Genomic DNA, 24,942 nt, shown 5'->3' on the forward strand with positions numbered 1-24,942 from the left:
CAGCAGATTCCATTGTCTTTGATGGTAGTATTTCACACAATCTAACTTGACATGGGGATATTAAGATGTTAAAGTCGACCCATTTACTGTTGATGTCATAATATGCTGCAACAAAACGCTCTGTCGGGTTAGAGCTTGGAAGACTGCTCAGACTTGCTTTAGCTCAGTTCAAACATTTGCATCATGGGATAAACAATATGTGCATGGCATTGACCTGGGCTCTAGATGAAAGGGTTTGTTCCTCATCTTTGAAGCTACCAGAGGGAAACCTGTTAAGTTCAATAGGAGTTTAGATTAGATTTCTGCAGTGACCCTGTTATTAAAGTGCAGAATGCGGACGCATAAGCCCAGATTAAGACCGACTTTGCCAGTTAAGTTTTTTCAAAATACATTTTTAGGTACCTCAAGAAAGACTGTGTTTGATTATTGTAAGCTGAAATATAAGAGAGGGTGCAGAGGTGCATGCATGTACTTAATTCTTCAAGCTGTTTAGTTTTGGCTGTCTGCTGTGTCCATGTGATATATTTTATACAGCATATATGTCAGCTGAGCAGAGAAGGATTTACAGGCTTTCAGGTGCTGCTGTCAAATCTAGCTAACTCAGGACTCAGGGGCATGTAGCCAATGCCTCGGCTGTGTATGTAAAAAAATAAAAAAATTGGGCATCCGTGTGCTTCTGCAGTGCAAGACATGCAGCGTCTAACAGCTTGGTGATTGGTGATTTCATCAGAGAGCAAATGATATTTACAAGCATATCAGAAGCCTTAAGCAAGGTTGTTGCTTAGACAGGAGGACCGAATGCAAAATAATATACTTGGCTGCAAGGTAAGGGTACTGACAGAATTTCAAAGAACACATTCAGCGAGTAGACATGCGGTATGTTCTATGATACTTGTGGGAGTTTCCATTTTCCTTTAGATTGTCAGAGATCAAATATGAACTTGGCAGCTCTTCGGAGGCCCTCAGCAAGGCAAAGGCGCAACCGGCAAACAGTTGGAGATGCCGGGCAGGAAAAACAGACATGCAATATTAGGCTTGACATCTTAAAAGATTTATATATTTTTCAGTATTGGGAGAAATAAAGAATAATTTCACACCTTTGACATGTCAAAGCTGCAAAGTGAAAAAAAATGCCCAAATGGGAGACATTTAAAAAAGTTGAAGGCGAACAAGAGACACAATGTTTAGGTTGACGTTTTCATGTGTGTGTTGTCGTCTTTCAGAAGAAAGGGAAAAGCACACATGAAACGTCTGTTCTGTAATGAACGGTATTTGTAGTACTGCTGTTAGCGGTAAATATCTTTGCTGACACTAAATAAACAGAATTTATTTCCTTGTTTTCTCTTGGTTTAGCAGGAAAATGAATCTGGTTTTTGTCTGTGTACCATTTGGCTTGTTGTAATGTGATTATTTGCTAATTTTGCACTATTAAGTTACAGTATCACCTGAAATGACGAGGGCCTTGAGCCATGTCCCACATTATTATCCGGTGTAATCTTGAGGCCTTGTACTTTAGAGGAGCCCTGAGTGAAAATCGAGTTTTAAAACCTTATTATTTCAGTTTATGTTGTGCTTACACACGTATTTCTAAATAAGTTTTCGTTTAATCAAATTCCCACCAACTAATTGACACAGAACAAACCTTGGGCCAGGTAGCGTTGCAGCTCAGGAGTACCTCATGGTTCCTGGGGCTCTCGGCAAAATATAATTAAACTGCCATGTGTTGTTCGCTCTGTGTGCACGGTGTTTGATGAGTACTTAACATGACACGATATGGAGAGAGTTGAAAGAAATGGAGGCCAATGACATTTAGATTAGATTTGTGAATAAGTAGGTCACGGATAAATAAAAACCCCACTAACATTTAAACTCTGTGTGCAGCGGAAAACTTCAATCTTAAATCACACCTGCTTAGAAACATTTTATTTTAATGACTTTTACTTACTGGAAAACTGTGTCGTTTTTCAATGTCAGCTTGTTTTATTGGTGTGAAGTGTAAATACATCTGTGTCACCAAAGCAAGTGAAGCAAAGCAGTCGATGATGGAAAGGTTGAGAACCACAGTACTTGAAATATAATGCGGTCATTTAAGAGCTTATATCTCTTTTGTATCATTACACAATGTACATGATGTATACTTCCAGTGTGATTCACTCACATTCAAAGCTTCATCCATGTTAATCCTGTACCATACTGTACAACATATATGTTACATGTACAGTCAGATGTGTGCCTGTCCTCATCGAGCAATGTCATAAAGCAAAAATAGCTTTTGCAAAAACCTCTTTAATTATCTCTCATGGTTTAATGTTTGTGACACACATTTCCATACTTAACTTTGCTCATATTGACAGTAAGCAGATGTTGAGTTTAGAACTCAGATCTTTGGTTAATCCTCAGTGTTCTCAAACACAGAGTTTTGCCAACAGTTTTAAAGAGCATTATTGAATGTGAACACACTTCGGTTGATCATGTGACGGAGAGCATTTTCTTCCGACTTTTGCAGAAGGTGCATCACTCTCATCCTCTTCCTGTGTAGCTGGGCCTGATTGTGTAGCTTGCAAATGATACAGTGAACTTTCATTGTGTAAGTGGCCGCACTGAGGGACAGATGTTGCCTGCAGGCTCTTTAGTTTGTCCCAGTCAAATTAGTATACAAAGAGTTTTGTGTTGCTTTATGTTTCCAATATAGAAGAATTGAGAGTGTGTGTGTGTGTGTGTGTGTGTGTGTGTGTGTGTGGGGGGGTGATCTAGGCCAAACATGATTATATGAACAGCCTATGCATGGATGCTGAGTGTTTGATTCTCACAATGTTCAGTTCAGTCTTGTGTGTTTATTTGCATAATATTCAAGGACTTTCATCTCTATGAATAGGGAGCCATTAGAACATTCAAATATGTCACATCATAAGTTTTTTTTCTGTAAATGTTGCTTTTTATTTTGTTACTTTCCACGAATATGCAAGTCTTCTAAGAAGTGACTGGGTTAATGAGTGAAGGACTGACAGAACAGAACAAACGAGCAAACAAATACTTCGACGGTATTTCAGCTCTATTACTCTTTATTTGAGCCTGAATGTACAAGAATGGAAGAGCCCATCAGGGCATCACAAAAAGTGTTAGAAAAGCTCTAAAGTGTTCGAGTGCAGGTATGATGGAACAACTCAGCCAAAATCCAACAACAGGTCACTTTATTCTTCAACACTGCACATTTCCCACAAAAGAGTACACGAGGCAAAACATTTCTGGTGATATGTTGCCCCAAGGAGCATCTAATAATATAATCTGAGTATCCTAATAAAGCAGTAAAGTACTGGGAAACTGAGAGTCATTTTCACAGCTTCTGTTGGGGGCATTGCTCACGATGTGACTCATTTTATCTTGTCCTTTTTGTTATTTAAGGATGCGAGCTGAGCTGTCTAATTTAAAAAAAACAAAACAAAAAACAAACCAAACAACAAAAACAAAAAAACAACATATTCAAGAAAGTGTAACAAAAACATGACGTTAGAGCCCGTCCAAGTTATCAAGAGCGGATCTGCTTTTTCCACCAACACATTTCACACCAGGCTGATGCATAATTGTCCTTCTGTTTGGCCAGAATGTGGATACCAGCTAATTGAGACATTAAGGAGAAGGAAGCCAAGTCGGTGTCCAAAACCCGAGCTTGTTTGCTAATGTGTGCGCCTTCTGTCTCTCATTCACTGTTCAAGGCGCAGAGGCTTCCCTGTTGCCCGAGTGTGTTTATGTTTGGCAGCACATTGGATGCAGGGGCGCAGCCATTTAAAGCATTGTGTGTCCCCATCCTCTTTGACTGTCCTGTGCTGCATTTAAAATGTCTCTTAAAAAAAAGCAGCAAAGATAAAACATGATTATACATCAAGACTGTGTGTCAGACTGCGCAAGGTCATGAAGTTTAACCCAACTTGCCTCATTTGAATTTACATTACATTTAAATAAATACATACAAATCAGAAAAATTAATGTTGGGGCTTACATTAATGGAAGTGGAAGGAAATACCTTTGTCCCTGTCATGTTTGAATTCTAATATTTAGTAATTACTGAATGAAAATTTCTATAATGTTCTCTAAAAATGGATTTTTACATATCTGTGAATAAAATGTACTGTAGTTGTAGTTTTAATTGACTACATTTTCTTTTGGAATTTGATTAAATTGGATAAAACCCGAGTTTCCTTAGATGTCAGTTTTGTGTCCAGTTTTGTTGTTAATTTTCTTTTTACGTGCCAGGTTTTGTAGATAACAAACCTTACAGTGTTATTCTTAACCTGATAGTTATGACCTTTAAGTATTCCACATTTGTTTTACCTAAATGCCACAACATTGAAGCACTTGCTCGGTAATATTTGCATTCTACTCACGTTGAAGCAGTTTTTCATTTGCCACGAACTTGTTTGAGGTTGAGCTTCTTTGCTGTGCCTTGTATGAATATTTATACACAACTGAGACAAAAATGTTGCTCGTCAAGATCAAAAAATACTGTTATTTGCCTTTGACTTCTATATATCCTTGGACATGGGTGAAAGAGATTCTCCACACCACACCAAGGGACGTGTACTAATCTCAAATAAACATCACAAAAGTCATGTTGCTCATTAATTATTTATTTTCAAAAGCAGAGCCGGAATTCACATTTGTTGCTCGCTTCCCCAGGAGCCATAGTTTCAGCAACACCAAATTATAACATAACAAGGTTTTTGTATTAATCTACTTTTTGGTATTAAGCAGTATGCACCTGGGATTGTTTCCTTATCACGCATCACAGATTCATTTGTTCAAATGAGAAGTGCTGGGAAAATCCCCACATCTGCTGCAACCCCACACCCTCCCCTTTCCGAGCTGAGGCCAAGAATAGCTTAAGATATTTATACTGAAGAAATGGCCTTTCTGCTGTTATAAACCTTTGGAGTGAGCAGATAAAATGTTCTCCACAGTGACATCAAGGGGAATTAAAGGCTATTGGCACAATGTTGAGGGTTTCAATCAGTTTATTCACCTTGTTGCCTCTCTCTCACTCAAACAGCGTGGACCTGGTACATGCTCAGCTGCATGTGTGTGAAGGCCGCAGCCTGCCAGACCTGAACCTCAGACAAGACAAGATCAGGGTGAACGGCTGTGCCATCCAGTGCAGAGTGACGACCGAAGACCCAGCCAGAGGCTTCCAACCAGACACCGGAAGGATTGAGGTAGGGTTCGTCTTTAAACGGTCTCAAGGCCTTTGACATCCTGCAGTTTCCCTCCAAGCGACCAGTCAACTTAATTTTTTTTGTGTGTGTGTGTGTTTATAGGCACATCAGGTTTTGGTGTCGCGCCCATGTTTATCTCACGAAACAACACACTGCATGGTTCAGAGTAAAAAGGAAAATAGAAACCAAAATAAATTTGTTGGCTGTTTTGCTGAGATTTTTTTTTTTAACATTGAGTGGTAAAGTGCCAGACCCCAACTTGGCACATTAAGCTCCTTGCTTCTAGGATTAATTATGCAACATAATTCTCTCTTCTGCTAATCATGCCAAATGTAGGCAGCTTCAGTTTAGTCCATATGTCATGCACCCCTGGCTCGCATAGCAACATGGCAGCACACTAAATGTCTTCTTCTTCGCCACATATTTCAATAAGTGTCAAATGTAGTCTTCATTTGATATTAAGGCTTGTGAATGCAGCACAGCATCAGCTTTTGAAGATCCAAGTTTTACATGCTGATTCGGTGTCAGCAACCACATGTACCAGCAAAAAGAGCAATGAACCGAAAGTTGCAAAGAGCTGCAGAGTGGATTCTTTATTCTCAGCGGGATCTGTAATACAGAACATCTCTTTTGTATCCCAAACAGTTGTTTGATTCAGTTGTTCTTTATGTGGCTGTCCAGTCAGTTTTGATGGTCAGTGCGGCAAATTAAAGTAAGGAATTCCTCAGAGTTACCGAGAAGAGAGAGCTGCTCATGAAGCCATGTCGGCCTTGCTTACATCTCCCAGAATACATTGTGTGTGACGCTGTGATGGCTGTGTATCACCACCGTAGCCCACAGCTATTACTTTGGCCAAAACAGAGTGTTAGGTGACAAAATACTCGCTCAATTGTTATCTGCACTCTCAGCCTCTGCTGGCCTTGGTATTCATTTTCTTTTCAGTTCATCTAGGGCATCCTGAAAATCTCCCGCACGCCTCTGTCCAAGTGAGAAGAAAAACTCATAGTAATGCACAAAGGAGGCTCCTTTGGTGCTGATTTTGACGACAGCATCCAACAAAAACTGCCCACGCTGAAATTCACTGCAGCAGAATGATTCAGTTACTGCCTTCAATAAAAATGAGGTGAATGTCCCATTCAGCCAAAACAGTGTTAAAATGTATCCTGTTCCATAACATCCTCTCCACGCATTTCATTTTCACTGTGGCAAATGTGGCTAGTTTGCTTTTCAAAGGAAGAGAAAGCAAGGAAGTTTTGTTTGTGAGTGGCATGTTGGCACGGCTGCTGGTTGCCCAGAGGCACAGATCCAAGCTGACATAGCCCGTGGTTCTTCCTTGACTCCGCTACTGTGTACGTCAAATACTGACACGGTTAGAGATGGACAGGATTTGCAGCGGGAGAACTCTTCTTGTTGGTCAACATGGCACACACATTGAGGAATTTATTGCCTCAATTCACTGCATTTACCATCAAAACTGATTGGACATCCGCATAAAATGTTGTGAAGTTTCCCTTTAGTGGAGCTTAATGATAATGTGAGTTAACAGAATGCCCTCATCCAACTGTGCATGCATATGTGTGAACACATGTGCACACAGTCACAGCTGCAGAGATCAAACAGCGCTTGAATTATAGGTCTGTCACATTGATCCATATAGTGGCTTCCATTCCTGCAATTACACACGCGTGTTGCCATATGAGGTCTGTGAGTGGGATGACGTGAAGTTTTATTTATTTATTTTTTTTTCCTGTGTGCATTTTTGCATAACTGAATGAGTGTGTGTTGGCTTCAATCTGATAGAGGGCTTCGCAGTTGTGTTTAGTTTATAGATGTTGTTATGCTTAAACGCTTGGTGTGGCAATGGGTATGTAGACGTGTGTGTCCATGAGGCTTTTTTTTATCTTTAGTGCGAGAGGACCAGTGGTTTTCTTGTGACAGCGTTCACACATGAGAAGACACAAAGGTCACTGTATGAGCGCTGTGTGTATCCATCCACAAGCGCATGTCCTGTATATCCACACACCATATATGCCATTTCTCATCGTGCCTCTACAAATCTCTCTCTCGCTGATGAGGTCTGATCCCTGGATGCTTTTTGCTGTCAGGTCATTTTGCCCTTCACCCTAGATTGTACTCCCACCCACCCACCCAGTCCTCTACGCTTGCTTTTATTCTGCCCATCATCCTGCCATCCTCTCCCTTTCTTCAGTGTTTTTTTTTTTCCTTTAGCGTTTGTGGGCCTCAACAGTGTCGTGAAGAGCTTTACAAATAATTAAATGGCACTTTGAATCAATAAAAATGGCAGATTAAAGATAATAAGGTTTAATAAGAATAAAACAGCAATTAGTCAGAATAAAAACAAATTGAACTGTGTGTAAAAGATAATGGTGATTTTTGACCTCAGTGGAGCACAGTGCATAAAAAGCCTTGGGGGCACAACGGTGCTGGATGAATTATGTTTGGTCTGAAACCCAGACTCTGCTAAATGTGGGAGAATTCTGCTTTAGGGCGATAAATGTGAAATGAATTCTTGAACAATGCGAAGAAGCTAAGAAACAAGTCCTAGGCTATAATGTGTGGTGTGGACCCTTCAGTTTTTTTTATTGTTTTTTTTTTCAGTATCTTGCCAGAAATCGGCAGTATTCAATGTGCCATCGATTGTGAAATTTTAAGTCCGTGGAGACCCTCTGGTCCCTTACAGTTTCTCCCCTCAGGGCACATCATGAATGTTGTGAATAAAATACTGCCACTGCCTTCTGGTGACTTAACACAGTGATTTTTGACTACTTGGATGTGATTGAATTCTACGTGCACCGCTGGCTTTCCAATCAAACAAATCATCTGTCTCTCGGTTCCGAGCGAACGGGAGAAATGAATGGCTGTGTCGTGCGCACAGATTTATTTCAATTGAATTCCAGTCTATTAATTTATTACCCAAGGGTAGCTATTTTAGTTTATTAACAGTTCATGTGGCTCTATGATCAGATAGTCGCCACAGTCAGACTTTATTTTTTTGTCTTTTTGCATCATAAATTTCTTGTTTGCATCTGGTTTGTGGATGCAGGAAAAACAAAAAACATTACTGCATTACTTTTTACTGCAAAAATAGCTGCTCGGGGTGTAACTGTGGAAGAGTAGCCGTTGAATAGCTTGTGACCTTCCTGCCTTAAGGACTTTCTGCCATATTTCCATCCCATGTCTTCCCTCTTCAGCTTCCCCAGCGCTACTTGATTCTTCCCTCCCGCCTACCACTTGTTTTAAACTCATGCTACTGCGCCATTCCCCACTCATTTCCATCTCATACCCACTACTCACATCCCGCTATCTGCTCCCCATCCGTCTTGCCTTCACCATTTAGCCATGCAGCTGATGTCGACACAGTGACGAATCCCCCACCCTTCACCATTACCATGCAATATGAATGAACAGAACACAATCGGCACAAGAAACATGGATGGGGGACTGCCACGTTTGAGGGACAGATGAATAAATGATTACAGAGGGGCTGTGACAAGGTCAGCAACCGAGCCACGAAGCAAAAGGTGGAAAGCAGGAGGGTGAGAGAGTCATCACACGAGGCCCCCAGATCATCTTCAGATAATTTGCTTTTATGAGTGGAGTTGGAGTCGCTTCTGCGGCCTTCTCAGGGCCGATACAAATCCCCCACAACCAGAAGTGCAGACCTTAGAGGAGCCAAGGGCCTAGTTTGAGGGATGCTGCAGTGGCATCAAACTGAAAGGGAAAAATGCTGTCTGTCACTCACTCCATGTGTGTGTCAGCAGGGAGGGCCAGGAGTCGTACACTGCAGTGGAAACGCTCCTTCCTCTATAAAGCTTCCTGGCCCACACTCAACACTGTATTATCAAACATGTGAGGCAGACATAGGTACACCCTCGTTTTGCATCTATTTGACTTTATTTTCTCTTCTGGGGAGAAAATAGATGTAAGAAAAATGGCACAAGAGAAGTTTCTGTGTTGTCTCATCCGCTTTAATAGAGCTTTCAGAGCAGGTGAAGGATTTGGGGGGGTAGACAGGGAAAGCAAAGAGGATACAAGAGAGCAACGGAGGCAAACAAAGGAAAATAGATTGTTTGCACAGAAGAAAGCAGAGTAGTATTAAAAACAACCATTACAAAGTTTTTATTTAATGGTCTGACTCACAATTTCAGTGTTGTGACCCCCTGCTGTACCACAGTGTCTGCAGCATGACTGTCTGGTGCTGTTCACTGCAGTGCCAGTTTTCTATTCTTTGTTAAACAAAAACTAAATGCTTTTCAGACAGTTCATAACCCCGACCCCAAATGCACTGTGTGAAAGCTAACATTTATGTAGTGGAGAGAAGAAAATCCGACTTAGAAACGAGCTGCTGCATACAGTTGGCTTGGCTACTTCAAAGCCGTATCCTTAAACCATATATCATCGTAGGCTGATTGTGGAATTATTACTCAATCCTGACTTTGTATTTCATATTTTCACCAGTAGCTTTGAGCACGGCCCTATTGCCGTACGCCTGTTTTCGGTCTTAATGTGTTGTCTCTTGAGGCTGACAGATCTGTCTGCTAGTGAGCAACAGAAAAGTTGTATCAAGCTTTGCATTGAAAATGTGCCGCTACAAGCTACTGGTGTATCTGCTGTGTTTAGCATAATTCTATAAATTAGTATTAGAATTAAAATCTACAATGAAAAGGTGACACTATGTGTTTTCTTTTAAATTGTTTTTAAAATTCAGGTGGAGCTGGTCTTAAAAAGATGTTCATGTTGTAACATGTGAGGCAACCTACAGCAGAGCAAACAAAAATACAGTGTTTAGGCAGAGGAGGGGAGGCACACAGAGGGAAAATAAGCCTACGGTGTGCAGTGTGAGGGATGGGGGTCTGGAGGGTGGACGAGGATGAGGAGTGATGGATGTCATAGCACGGGTGTAGCAGCAGCCCTGTTGACAGAATGACAGGGAGGGATGGGCTGCGTGCTTTGGGATCAAGCGAGCGGGAGAGGGAGGCAGAAAGGAGAGAGTATTAAAGCAGCACCTTGACATTTTGTATTTTGATCTGCTTCCCGCCCCCCCCCCTGACCAGACACTCCTCACATCCAGTACATCTGCCACCCTATAGGCACGTAAGCTCTGTGATCAATGTAGCTTGCTGAGTTGCCGATTCCAAGAAACACGAGTGGAAAAGCCTTTACTCCTGCAGTGCGATAAGTGGATGATGAAGACAATTTACTGAGGCCCAAAATCATGTTACTCCTCTAAGGTAAAGATAGAGGGAATGTGGCGATGTCGCACAGAGCAGTGAAGAACAGGAGGACAGGGGTCTGATCGATGTCTGTACAGAAGCACAGGAGTGAGCATCATGTGTGATGTATGATGTGTTGTGTGTGTATCTGTCTATATATGTATCTATATCTGATTGCATCAACAAGGTAGCTGCAACCCGCACTCCTTTTGTCTTTCCATCTCATCCATCTCCTGATCTATCCATCTGTCTCTTTTCCCAGATATCTTCATATATCTGTGGTGTTTCACTCCATCACGGCTGACCATCCATCCTACCACCCTGTTTTTGAATCCCACCGAACTTTGCCCTTTTTCTCCCCATTTCTCATTTCTTCCCACCTTACTTCCAGGTGTTTCACTTCCCTCCCTCCATCCCTCAGCCTCTTAACATTCCCACCATACCCGCATCCCACCATCTCTGCCTCCACAAAAAGACAGCGAGTAATAAGGCCAAATCCCGCTGTTCCTGTCTCCTCCCCGTGTTCCTATTATCCACCAGCTCCTGTTAGTCAGCCCCTCATTTCACGTCTTCCTTTTCCTCTCCCCCACTCTGCCTACTTCTCTCTTTCCTTCCTTCCCGCCGTCAGTAGACTTCATCTTAGGAAAAAAAAAAAAACAACAACTCATGTACCTCCAGAGGAATGAAAACCCTCATTCTGGATGCCTGCAGGGAGCTACAAGACCTCATCTTCCTCTCTCCTCCCTCTGTCGTTCCTTATCAATTTTAATTTGAATATCAGAAAATGATTTAGCTGGCATCCCATAAATCAGTTGTCTTTTCTCCTCAATGAGCATTCCTCACATCTGTCTCTCTGTTTCCACCACCACCCAAACATCCATCTTTCTCTTGTCTGATTTATTTTTTTTTTTTTTAAATCAGAACACATTTGAATGCGTCATTCATTGACGCAACAACACATTTTTACAATAATGCTGCTGTGTTGTGTTTGTATGGGTATGCAGGCTTGGGTGTTTCTTTTTGTGTGTGCGCGCACACCCCATCCTCCAAAGAACAATTCTGAGTTTGAAAATAGGTTGAGTCCTAATTAGAGGAAGTGCGTTTGTGTTGCTTCACACATCACCGTAAACACCTTCATTTGCACACCATGAACATCCTGCACCCCAAAGCGGTCGGCCCCCATTGACAGTGTCATGATTCATCGCCATTATCTTTAATTTTCTTCATTGTCATAAACAAAGCAGTCAGTCGCCTATGAAATTGGTGGTGAAACAGCTCAGGTTGTTTTGTTGCTCGTTGAGATTGAATTTCTGCATTTTTAAAAAAAGGAATACAAATCAAAAGTTTTAACCAAATTATTTCCTCACCTTACATTTTTTCCCCTCAAAATGCCACCTGCTGTTAATGACTTCGAAACTGAACCCCTTTCAAGTACAAATAAACCAGTAAGAAACAGACTCACAGGGTGGTTTCATTTCATTTCAAGTGGACTCTGTGGGCTGTGCAACTCATCGAGTTTTGATTTCATGTCCCAACTATCAAAAAACCACTGTAGTCAAGAAAAAAGGTGACTATTTTGCCTAAGTTTGTTTTACTACTATACTCATGTTGTATTCTGAATTGCACGTGCATGCGCACTTTGACCCCTTGCGGAGCCCACACTCAGCCTGTACCTTCAACGAATCAAGTCCTGCCAAAAAAGGAAAAATCTGTTCTGTTGTCTGGGAACAGCTGGGATTCGAGGAATCCGACTGGGATCAAAAATACAGCAAGATTTGCGACATGGCAGTAACTCCACGAATCTTTTTAATCACCTAAAGTTCATAGGTCAAACACATTATGACCTATGACAGACTAATTAAGAAACAGAAGATAAGATAAACCTTTTATTAGCCGTGCAGTGGAGACAGAGCAAAGCACAGTGCCCACGAAATCCACCGCAATGCAGTTATCCATTAAAGTCACACTCTACAGTACAGCTCCTTATCCATTCAGTTTGCAAAAGCACCAAAAAATAACAAATGTGTTGCATACTTTATGGCCAAAGATACGTGCCCCATAAGCACGGTTGAGAACAAATGGTGAATTGGTGAATACTTTGGATAAGTGTTATGCTTTGCCATCTCACCACTATTTCTTACTTTACGTTACTTTGACTGCTATGACAAATAATACTGTGCAAAAGTGCTTTTTGCTGAGTTTTGGCACGAATTCGAGAGCTAAGTAACATCTGAATCCTTCTACTTAACAAAATCTCTTGATCAGTGCAAGGAAGAGCCTAAATTAACACAAAGATCATCTTGTAAAGACAGACAGTCACGTATGCGTGGCATCAGGTGACTGAGGGTGAGACTGACTGTTTCTCATTGACCAGAGTTGTTTAAAAAGGCAAGTATAGTGAGTTAAACATAGTGACCACACAGTAATTATGTGGTGGAACAAAAAGCTCCTTTGGCACCAGGGAAGATAAGTAAACACATGAGGAGCATTTAAGTCATTTAGATTTTCCCACACTGGCCCAGGATGTGGTGATGGTTCAGGACCACCAGAAGCCGGTGTGAACACAAACTGATCTTAAAGACAACGATCTGTCTTTTTTTTTTTTTCCTTCTCCTTAAGTCTCAACCAAATTAAGTGAAGTGCAGGTGTGAAAGCACCCTCAAACTTGTGAAGTGGAGGGAGGGGGAAAAAAAATAGAGATTACGAGTGGGGACACACTCTGTTCATGTATCACCTTGTTAACTTAACATTCAAGACCCTTAATCAGAAACACACACCAGCAGGAGAGCAAACCACCGGCACTGCAGGTACAGACACACACACACAGCTGTGCAGGGTGTAATTTCCAACAAAACCGCCTTTGACCTTGAGAAGGTCACGCGAAGCGAGCCTCCAACGTGAGCTGACTTGCTCCTGCAGAGTGAGTGTGTCTGTACAGTCTAATTCGTGCAGGTGTGTGACAGAGAAAAAACCTTTCACTTCGTTTCCTTTGTCTAACTGTGTGCTTTTTCTGGGATTTTTCTCACATAATCTCTGGTCAAATCTCATCTATTTTTGAGTGCAGTACAATGTCCCCCCCCCGCCATGCTCCATCTCTGCCACTCATCGCCATGGTAATTATGGACCCAAATTAGCACAGTATTTCATGAAGTGACATTTCTCCTTTTCCTCCATTAGTGCACCCTCCACTCATTTCTCTGCTCATGCATTAGGTGGTATTGTCCAATTACTGTCTCACTTTCTTTCCCCCTTCCCCTGCCTCGCAAATGCCTCTCTCTCCCTTCTGCTCTCTCTGCATGCTGTCCCATCATTTTTAATTTGATTTATCAAAATAGCTGGACGAAAATCATTACTAATAACATACAACCTGCACAGAAATCATTGCTAATAATATGGAGTCAGAAATATTTTAATCGCAAATATTAAGCAATTGAAAGTGCTGAGGAATGCTTGGTGTTTGAGGATTTAGCCTCCGATATTGTATTTGGCTTTAAATTGCTTTACGCGTGAGTCAATACATTCGGACTTGTTTTTTCATCCTGTTCCTGCAGCCCATCCAGGAGAGCCTAAAGTGCTGAACACTAAAATCCATTGTCATTCAAAGACCAAAACGTATTGAGAATTGGGAAAACATGCATGAGCGCACTCTCTGAAATGCTCTGTCACACTCTCAATTTTCTGTCGAACTGCTCCTGGTTCCACGTATTGCAAAGGAAATCCCAACTATTACAGGCAGTCAGTGCAATAGATTTTTGGGATCATTGCTGTTACTCAGTCTGTATTCACTTACAATGATATAGAAACCTTCCCAGTGGTGAGAACAGTAATGATTACCTGTTCCAGTCTCAGGACTAGAAGTTACTGTAAGGAACTCCTCGGGGGAACTTGTTCTGTTGCAGTAGGAATAGTAACATTTTGCAGCAGTGTCAAATGTCAGTTTTGAAATGCCAGCGCTAACGTGAGCGCTACATACGTTGCCCCTAGTGGAAACAAGATTCTGAACCGAACCTGGCCGTTTCAATGGCTGTATGGTAAATATGCGCAAAAAATACCAGGCTGATGTGTCGAGTAGTATGTCAGATTAGTTAAGGACTGATGGATACGCACACATGACCAAATGTATGATAAGCCTACAGTGGAGCCTCTCCAGGTTGGATTGTAAATTCCAGGTCTGAAAGCCGTTGCACCCACCATCCGTGAGCTCAAACCTGGCCTAGTTTGAGCGCTGTATTATATTACAAGCTCGTTGCACCTGGCAAGTTAGTCACGATACAGCGTTAAGTTAAGTTAACTTAAAACCTGATGTTATTTAACAGCTGGAAAAAATAGCCTAATAATAAAATTTCTTGTGACATTTGCCACATCTAACAATATTCTACAAATGCTGTTCAGTGAGCAAGTTTGAGCTGCTTCTTGAGCTCCAAGTTTCCCAGACGCCTTTGTTGTTTTTTTGACCATATTTATGTGCGATACGAGCATCCTAGCTATAGTGAAAAGCATCAACATGCAAATGACTATTGAAGCATCAGATGAAGACCTTTCTGTCTCTTGACTCTTTCCCCATACACTACTTTCAAAATAAAATTCAGCACAAGGTGAAAGGTCTGGGCCAATGCTTTGATTACAGTCAACCGAGTAAAATAGCTTGAGTGAACAAAGTGTTTTAGAGAGTTTATTCACGAAAGCAACAGTGTTGGCTTTACCCTCAAACTTCTGATCAAATTTACATTCAGCTGGTGCAGCAGACTGAAAGGAAAAGCTGACGGTTGTGCATAGTAAAAAGTTGAGTATTTTAAGAATTATTAAAGTTTTAAATGCAGGCAGCTACATATTTTGCAGTAAATGTAATTTCTTCACTGCTTTTAAGTAACAGCCTGAAGGTCATTTCTGCACTAATTTCCATACGTCCACATCCATTTTTCACAGACGCAATTTTAGCCCAGTCTCGCAAAGAAAATGCAGCATTTACACCCTAACATGCATCCTGAATGTCTAAATAAAAACAGCCTCCTCCCCCCTCCCGTTCACCCTACCTTAGCCGAGTCTTTTGACCTCTTTCTGCTTGCTCTCCTTGTTGAATAATGCAAAGCGGGTCGCGCTCTCAAAAGACGCTACAGTAAGTGAAGTTCCAGCTAAAACACCACAACTTTCCTCTGTGGCGATAAATTCACAGAAAGGGCCACAACACGCCCTGGTCTCAGCCATAAAGAAAGCAGTGACATGTTGTATACATCTCTGCAGGAGCACGAGCTGCATCTCTGGCCGTATTTTATCTCTCAGTATAACTCCGTGTACAGTAATTGGCGTCCTCCTCTCGTCTATACTGTGTCTCCCTACACCCCCACTGTATGTTTTTCCTGCTATTATTCCCCTCACCCTTTTCTCTGGAGCCATTTCCACCTGCCCTCCTCACTTCCTGCTGTCACCATCAATTTCCTGCATGGTTTTTTTTTTTTTTTTTTTTTTGCATCTGTGTTTATGTATGTGGGCTACATTTTCCATACAGGTGTCTTCATGCATACAGGTGTGTGTGTGTGTATGTGTGTAATTGAATGTCCCCGCTGTCAAGCCTTCTCGACTCATATTCCTGTCATTTATTTTGTTTTTCCAGCTGATCCGCTCTCTCCTCTCTTCCTCCTAACTCTTCTCATTCATCATTCCTCCTCTGCTTTCACTTTCTGTCTGTTCTCTCGCTATCTCCCTCCCATCTGCCCTCTTCCATTTCATGTTTTCCTCCGCTAGCTTTCCGTTCTAGCTATTATACACTCTTATTCTCTTGCCATTATTTCTCATCTGTCTCGTGTACCTCCATCGGCTCTGTCACTTGGTTTGTTTTTGCAGTCTTATATTTCTGTCCATGTTTTCTTTCAGCCTATTTTCACATTGTATCTCCCGTCTATTTTTGCGCCTTTCTCTCTCCTCTCCAATTTCTTCCTCTCTTGTTCTTTTTTCCTCTTTTTCTCCTCGCCTCTCTTTCTCTCTCTCTGTCTCGCTCTCACATTTGATTTGTCTTTGCAGGTCTCCCTTCACTTACTGTGGGGTTTTTTTTTGTTTCTTTCATCTAAATTTTACGCTCTTGTTTTGTCGTTTGCCTTCTCAGTCCTCATCTCCTTTCCATTTATTTGCACATTTTCTACTGCTCCACCATTTCTCCCATCTTCCATTGCTCTCTTTGGAAATCTTCTCCTTCTTTGTCATTTCTCAGTCCACCATTCCTTCATCATGCCCGCCCCTCCCTAACTCGTTTATTTCTAAATCGGATTCCTCCCTTCTCTTCCTCCTCCTTTTCATATACACCTGGTCCCCTGTCTCCTCTTTCCACAATGTACTTCTCGCTTTCTTTTGCTAACACTGCCCTATTTGTCATTCTCTCCCTCTGCTTTCATTCCTGGATGCCATTTTCTCCTTTCTCTTTCCTGTTCATCTCTCTATTGCTATAGTCAATAGTGTCTCTGTCTGCCTGCGATGTCTTCAGGGTTCATGTCTGTCTCGCAGATGCACTCGTCCTCTTTATTCTGTAATTATTTCATTTTTTCCACACCCTCTAATGGTTGTTTACCAGTGTTTTGTGTGTGTTTGTGGAGAAATACATATTTGTGTGTGTGTGTTCACATTAGATTACTGGCTGCCTAAATGAGCGAGCTCCCCTGTCTGCACTGTGTGTGTTAGTTGTAATCAGGCCCTTTGTACATTAGTGAAGGCTGGCCTCTTTACGACTCAGCATTTTTATTGCACACAGTGTGCAACACAACTGTGCTTAATTTAGAGCAATTCTCATTTGTGCCCTCCATTAGTTGTGTTTTTATTCAGTAGCAGTGATGTGAGGCTGCTGGCTGCAGTAACTGTCCCTGAATTTTCCAAGTGTGTGTTCAACCTTTTTTTAAATGAACATGCAGTAAAAACTCCAGGGCCCCAAATCTGCTGATCTCTGAGTTTGACTGACATTGTTTTATGTTGATGTTCGCGTGACTGCATAAGATATGATGAAGACAGAGAGAAACAGAGACACAGTGTGATCTAAAATGACATGAAATGGGAAATGACTGCTGCCACTTGTTTAAATGTAGTGTAGTAATTATCCTGTCAAATGAGCATTGCTTGAGCATTAGATAAGAGGCAACAAATGCTAGTTTTTCCTTAAGACTGGAATTGACTTGTAACATAACTTAATGTGTCTTCATAGTCGAGCAGCATGAAACAACACAGTGCTGGACACCAGAGAAAGATTTTCTGGTAAAGATGTGAGACTTGGACAAAGCTGATAAGCTGAACTTGTGTTTTAAAATTAATTAAAGGCTAAAAAACAAAACAAGTAAGATACTAGTTCTGTCAAATCTAAACATAGCATAGCACAGCCAGTCAGATATGACGCAGTGGTGCTTTGTACCAGTAAACCAACCAAGCTGGCTCGCTTACAGTAATTTCTCTGGAGGCCGATTTTCAGAATATGTGTACCCTCGGATGCCAGGGCAGCGTAGAGAAAAGCCAGCCTAATCACAACACGAATCTGACCTCATTTTCTTCAGCAAAGTCACAACTTTTAATTGGTATTAGTGACAGCAGCCACGCGTTTCCCTCTGAGAGCATGGTCACTGTGTTGTACTGGCACACGACTGATTCTCTGCATGTTAATGGGGAAAAAAAGAAGAAAAAAAATAACCCCCAAAAAACAGAACAACCGAAGAAGGCCTCCTGGATTGTTGTTCCGGGTCCTCCAGTGGCCCTGCATAGCAAGTCCTTGTTTCACAGTCGTTGAAACAAGCAGGAGTATTATAATGCAGAGATGCCGTTTGTCACGTCTCTCTGTTGCGCTTCAGTCAGTGGCTTTTCTGATCACTGACCAGGAGAATTACAGTGATGTAAGTGTTGGGCCGGTTTGATGTGCCTTTGGCCTCTGACTTCCCCCAAACATGCAACAGTCTCAATATTTTTAAGCTTAATTATGGAGAGAATATATTACTAACGGATAGATTAGTGCCCAGAGTATAGACACAGTGTATGTACTGCTAATGAGCTTTGCAGGGTTTGGTCCCACAGACACCGAAGCAGTTAGTTCCACTATGTAGCAGTTCTGCCACTGTGGAAGCCCACTGCTCTCTCAGGATTGGACTCATAGTAAGCTTCAGTTTGGGAAGCTTTTTCGCCATAATTCTGTCGACTTCCGACCTGCTGACCAACCCTTCAACTTCCCATTCGCTTCATCTCTCCTCCTCATCTCTCTGTCTGCATAATCTGTCCCCCCAGGCTGCCCCCCCCCCCCAACGTCTCCCCCTCCTCCCTGCATCCTCCTCACCCACTCCTCTTCACTGCCTTTCGTCTCTTTCATGTCATTTTAACTCTTAGCACCCCCCACCCCACCCCGCATTTCCTCAACTCTTTCCCTGCTCATCTTTATTCCAGCTCTCATCTAGTTAATTTTACACTTTTTTTGCCATCTCCTTTCATCTCGTTGCTCCCTCACTTTCTTTTCATTCTCTCCCTCTTGACATGCAGGATATGTCTAAGAGGTTTCACCGCATGTGTCCTACATAGCCGCTGTGTGGCTGTAGTCAGTGTGTGTATTGTGTGTTTGTGTGATGTGCATTCACTGGAGTGCGTCCGCTCGCTCTTGAACCGTGCGCCCGTTTACAGGTTTAGTGACGCATCTGCATCTCTGTACGCGTTCGTCTCCTCGTTTCTGCAACTGTATGTATTTCGGTATCTGCGAGGTTGTGCGTGTGTGTGAGTGCGCGCATGTGTGCGTGAATGTGAGGGTGGTTTTATCAGCTCTTGCAGATGGCCCCGGCCTCTCATACATCGTTCCAGTGAAATGAAGAGCCCTCTGAAGAGTGAAGGCAGAGAAGAAAGAAACGGACAGACAGACATGGAGGGGGAGAGCGAGAGAGAGTGTGTGAGGGGGCGACGACACAGACCGAGTTTGTGTGTGTGTGTGTGTGTGTGTGTGTGTGTGTGTGTGTGTATGGGTGGGGGGGTGTAGCACAGGCCATCAGATTGAAAGAAGTGATGTGGAGAAAGACACCACCGGAAGGGTCTGTCATGAAACACTGTGGAGTGTTCTGAAGTGTTAATCTCGGTGTGTGTGTGTGTGTGTGTGTGTGAGGTGGTGGTGGGGGGCTGTAAAGTGAGTGCTTCAGACCAATCACATAAGTTTTTATTATTGCACTAATAAACATTTTGGAGCTGTCAGCTTTAAGTGACAATGGATGTGTGAGTGTGTGTGTGTTTCCCAGCAAGTGGGCATTTGCAAGTGGGTTTTTCATTTTGCTTATGTACAGCTCACTGTAAAGGTTTGGTCACATAGCTAGAGGTGTGCGTGTGCATTTGTGCGTGACAGTTGGCTTGCATTAAAACGAGGCTCTTCAATTCGCCGTGGGATACGGGGTGTTTACGATGCAGCGCCTGCAGGAGAGAAAACAAACAGAAAAAAAAATACGGAGAGCGAGGGATAAACAGTGTGTGTGCCGTGTCGAGAAGCAGTGCAGCGAGCGGTTGGAAAGGTGAACGAGGGACAAAGTGAAACTCTGAAAGCTGACTTCAAACAGTCAGAAAGAAAAGCGAGTAGACTCTTAGGGGGTGGGTGGTGCAGGTGGTGGGGGTTGTGGGCTGGGGGGTGGAGGGGGTAAGCAGCAAAGAGAGCACGAGGGGTTCAAGCAGGTCGAGCGAAGAGGAAGTAGAAGGAAAGATGGGTGACCTGGGGACCAGAGAAGTTTTTGTAGACTGCTCAAGGTAGTAAAAGAGTAAACGGGGGGGAATAAAGAGCTCTGTGTTAGCATTTTGTCCTTTTTGATTAGTTCTCTCTGTTAGGCTGTGAAATGTCACGTCCCACAGGGCTTCTGTTTTATTGGGGAGGGAAAGAAAGACTGCGGCATGCAGAGATGGAAGAAAAAGATACAACAGAACATGAACATACTGCGACAAAACCCAGTGCATTAAGCCCGCTGTTTGAATGCTTTTTCCATTTTAAGACAAACCATCTTTTCAAGCCCATTTAAGTTCACCTTTTTGAAATAGTATAATAGATTTGTTGCTTCTTTTTAACACTCAAGTTTATACTTCTCTGAGCATGACATAAACAGGCACTAGAGTTCGCAGGCATTAATTTAAAATCAAGTAAAGCTGAGACTGTACAAGGAAAAAATGTGAAGAATGAAATATTACCAAAGCTCGAAATTTGATGACTCGATCTCATCGGTTGAGGCAAAAAGGCAAATTTGTGTTGTGCCTTCCAACAGCAGTGGAATAGGAAAAGTACTTAATATGAGAAATACATTCCAATAAAATACATGGTAAACAAAAGGAAACATAAGAAGACACAGAAACAAGATTTTAATATGAAATACAAATGGATAAAATCAAGCTAAAATGGAATTACGGAACAGTAAAATCATGCAGTATGCGTTCATAAATTACGCACATTTAATAACAAACATGAAAGTTTAAGGCTCAGTTCATGGGAACTGTGAGTGGAAACATCCAGACATGTGGTGCAAAGACACTGAACGCTGCTTTGCTAAGTGCTGCTCCTCCATGTTAAGTTTTGACCCTGCGGAGGCACAGTCAGTCTAGTGGTTTAGTGGCAAAAGGCTCCAACCTCTGGCCCTCCTCTGTGGAGAATTTAGAAAGAGCATAAAAGCAGCTGCTGAGGAGTCAAGTGGTAGATAGAGAGTTTAAAGGCCAGTGGAAGAGAGAGCTAAGCCATACTGCACCTTAACAGCAGTCGGTAAGAGCTTAAAATCGCTCCTAAAATCACCTGCTCATCAGCACAGTGCAGATGTATTATGCTTCCTTTTTTGGATGGACTGTATAGATTTAACACTTCACACCAGTTCTGTTTTAGAGAGAAAGTTATAAAACGAGATTGCAGTGAAAGAGTCAGTATTGTGCAACTGTTTCAGTGTGCCTTATGAAAAAAAGTACAATCATTGCCACAGTGCTAATAGGATCACGGATTGATGAGAAGTCTGGGGTGCACTGGGCAAAATGTATATGAGGAGTATAATGAAAATCTGCCCTTTTTATGTAAGACAACAAAGTCAATGAAATGGGCGAAAAGGAGGAAAGAGTAAAATAACTGATATTGTAGGACAAAAGGAGGGGAGAGTAAGGAGAAGAATAAGCCGGGAAAAACCACCTAATCTAATTCATTTTCAAATCCCATTCAGCTGATCCACAGACATCACCAGTGACTGGCTAAATCAGTGGGGCGTAATGGTCAGAATGTGCGCTGCTACGGGAATCACAGCCATTTCTGCCATGGCTGTTGATTTTAGAGCTGATCCTACTGGGTATTTTTTTTTTAACAAACATCACTGGGATTAAAGCAATTAAAATAAAATTAGAATGAAAATTAGCGATTGGGTGAAAATTGGATTTTGACTAAAGCTGCTATCTCGTCAGTATGCTGTAAGTGAAACCAACCATATTAATGTGACATCTAATTTAATAAGATGTACAGCGGATTCAACTATAGCCCGAGTTCCTCGTTTTGTCCACTGCCTTGCGCGCCATGTTAATGATCCTGCGCCATCCCCTCTCTCAGAGCCACCTTCTGTGTTTGTTAACTCTGTGTTGGCAGTCGAATCCCTCCCGCACATATCGAATTATGTCTCTTCTCCCTGGGCGCTTCCAAACCAATTGATCAAGTGTTTTAAATGTCAGAACAATAATGGACTTCCCCTGTTGACATAAGTTGGTGTCAGCCAGAAATCCATCAGCTTTTCCATCAATCCGGTTGACTTAACATATAGGTGCTCCCTTGAAAGTTCACCTAGCATACATATACCATTCATTATTATTTGGTGCATCTTTTCTTCTGCTTAGTTCTCAGAGCCAAAGTCTGAAGTTCACCCAACAATCGGTGAACTGGAGTTCAACAACAACATAAACAGCATATATATCTTGAATTGACAGCAAGAGCTTTGGGCTGTGGCCCTACAGCAGTGCCATTTGTTTCCCCATCTCCATATTATCCCCATTAGCTCCCATTCCCATTCCTGTCTTCTGCCTTTCCCAGCCCGCTCTGCTTGTGTAATGTACTCGCTCCGGGCTCACAGGTTGCTGAGTGTCCATTCCTCATCACGCAAATGTGTTCCCACTTCACTGCTTCACTGGTATGACGTTGAAAGTATCCTCACTTCGGTTTTGGTGCTAAGGTTCCCGAAGTCGTGCATGACCTGAATGAATTGCAGACCCCTACCCTAACAAAAAGCTTCAAAACCTGTTTGTTAAAGCTTTGTTTTCCTGAAAAGCTGTTTATTTATTTCTTTTTTTCTGGAGCAGTAATTGAATATTTAGGCTGGCCATGCAGGTCATTGTCCTGTGCCCTGATGTCGGGTCACGCTGAGGCCAGCCGACGCCTGTGCAGCGGAGCGTTAACAAACACTGTACAATAATAGCTTGGCTGAATGGTGACGTGTGGTGTAATGTGGTCGACACCACCTGGAATGCAGCCACTTGACCCATACATTCAGTTACTCTCCAAGACGAGACATGTCACACCAAGCACATATTTTCCATTTTTGTAAAATCCACAAGAAGACCAGAATCCATTGCAAGTGGACTATGATGATGGTTGTTAGCATGTTTACAGCTCATGTGGCAAAGCTACCAGTTAATGTCTACATTGTGCCACCAGCTCCTTACGTAGAACATAGACAGAGATGCATAACAACAGGGATAGCAGCAGAGTATAAATGTATGAATTTCACCTCTTGTTATTCAGTTTACAAATGTGTTTGCCCATCATGCTATATTCCATCTCAAAATGAATTTGTTTCCACCCTTGACATTTATAGCTTCCATTTCTTGATGGCTTTATTTAAATCTAAATTTATACCATAAATATCAAATGACATTTGAATTTGTTTGATGTATTAATTGATTAGAGACCTTTTCAGTATTTACTTATAATTATTGTAAGTGCATACTCCAGAGGCCACGTACGATAGAATAGGTGTCAAAATATTTCATGATATAGTTTGCTCCAGGATGTGAGTTTGCACCTTAAAGGCACAGTCTAATGTTGAGCCCTGCTCTGCACTAACAAGGTGGGTCCCCAGATCACACAGACTCACATGTTACCTTTCCATTCACCTCTTCTTTCTCCATAGCCTTTTTTTATTTTATTTTTTATTTTTTTGAACTGGCTCAGCAGTGGGCAGAGGACCTCAGCGGTTGGCATTATACTTCAATAGCATTTTCCTTGACCTTTCATTTTTATAATAAAGCAAAAATCTCGAGACACCTGAGTTCACTCACTGCCATGTAAGCCTCAAGCCAAAGTGAAGTCAGCTGGGCGTCTCTGTGGTGTGCTGTGACAGAACATCTCTGGTGTTAGCCGGGTGGGTTGGTAGTGATGCATAGGACTGTGGAGAAAAAGGATTTTCTTTTCTTTTTTTTTCTCTAAGCTGAGACAAAACTCTAACCAGTGTCCAGTTCAATAGAAACTGAGTATGTGCTGCACTTTCTATTTTAAACTCAGTGGGCCTGAGCGCGTTGAAGTGCTTAGTGTCATTTTTAACCTGCATGCACAACCTCCACTCCCAAATTTCAAGATCTGCAGTGTTTTATTTTATGTCTGAGTGGCAACATTTTGTCTTATTTTATGACTAAATGACAGAGTGCAGACGAGGGTGAATCAGTGTTAATGTAGTTCATCACTTCCTCTGCTTCCATTGCCATCATTATCCTTCTTAGGTTGGATACTCCAGCTTCAGAGGTGTGGGGGGAGCAGCAGGGCTGTGAGTGTGTAGGGAAGAGTGCAAAAATGATATGTAGCACGCCTGTGTTCACAAATTGGCAAATAACACATATTTATAGGTGCGTGTTTAATGGCGTGTGCATGTGAGTGTTGTGTGGGCCGAGGCATTTAGATTCAATTGGAAAGAGTGTGATTGCCTGTGCACATTTGATAAAAGACATTTAGAATAGATGGAAAGACCGAATGTCATTAATGCGGGTCATGTAGACACCTTTGCCAAGACAGCGAGTCTCTGAAAGCCTCTCATAAATCTAAAATACTACAGAGAGAGGGTGGTGAGGGTCAGCAGAGACCAGGAGGGAGAGAGGACAATGAAAGAGATTCAGAGAGAGAGAGAGAGAGAATGAATGCTGAGCAACAGAGAGGACAGCTCTCCTGCCTTCCCCTTCTCTCCCCAGTGTGGCCATCTGTACAGAGTGCGATTAATCATCCCGTATCCCCAGACATGGCAAGCCGATGCTGTGACACTCGAAGCCTGTGTGTGCATGTGTGAATATTGCACTGGCGCATGTGTTTGTGTGGCTTTGTTTGGGTGTGCGTTTTTAATCCTCTAGGCCAGCATTGGCCTGTGTATGCATGTCTATGCTATTTCTACATCCATGTGTTAGTCTGTGTGTATATGTGAGTGTGTGTGTGAGGGTGTTTGGGCACACCAGACAACATGTGTGCACTCGTGTTGGCATTTATGACACATTCTATTTGTTTGCTGTTGTGTTTACGACCAGTCCCTGTGGCAACCAGG

The 24,942-nt window shown here is 42.2% G+C and overlaps 1 protein-coding gene across 2 annotated transcripts in view; it reads left to right on the forward strand.

Annotated features, from left to right (window-relative positions):
* The window catches only part of LOC124054262 (pyruvate carboxylase, mitochondrial-like), a 262,121-nt gene that overhangs the window by 71,461 nt on the left and 165,718 nt on the right, over window positions 1-24,942 (forward strand). For both annotated transcript variants that reach the window (XM_046380027.1, XM_046380028.1), the window contains exon 11: window positions 5,045-5,207. In XM_046380027.1, coding sequence (XP_046235983.1) covers window positions 5,045-5,207 — 163 coding nt within the window. The remainder of the gene's footprint in view (window positions 1-5,044; window positions 5,208-24,942) is intronic.

Source organism: Scatophagus argus, chromosome 23 (assembly GCF_020382885.2).
Source record: "Scatophagus argus isolate fScaArg1 chromosome 23, fScaArg1.pri, whole genome shotgun sequence".
Classification (NCBI taxonomy): Eukaryota; Metazoa; Chordata; class Actinopteri; family Scatophagidae; genus Scatophagus; species Scatophagus argus.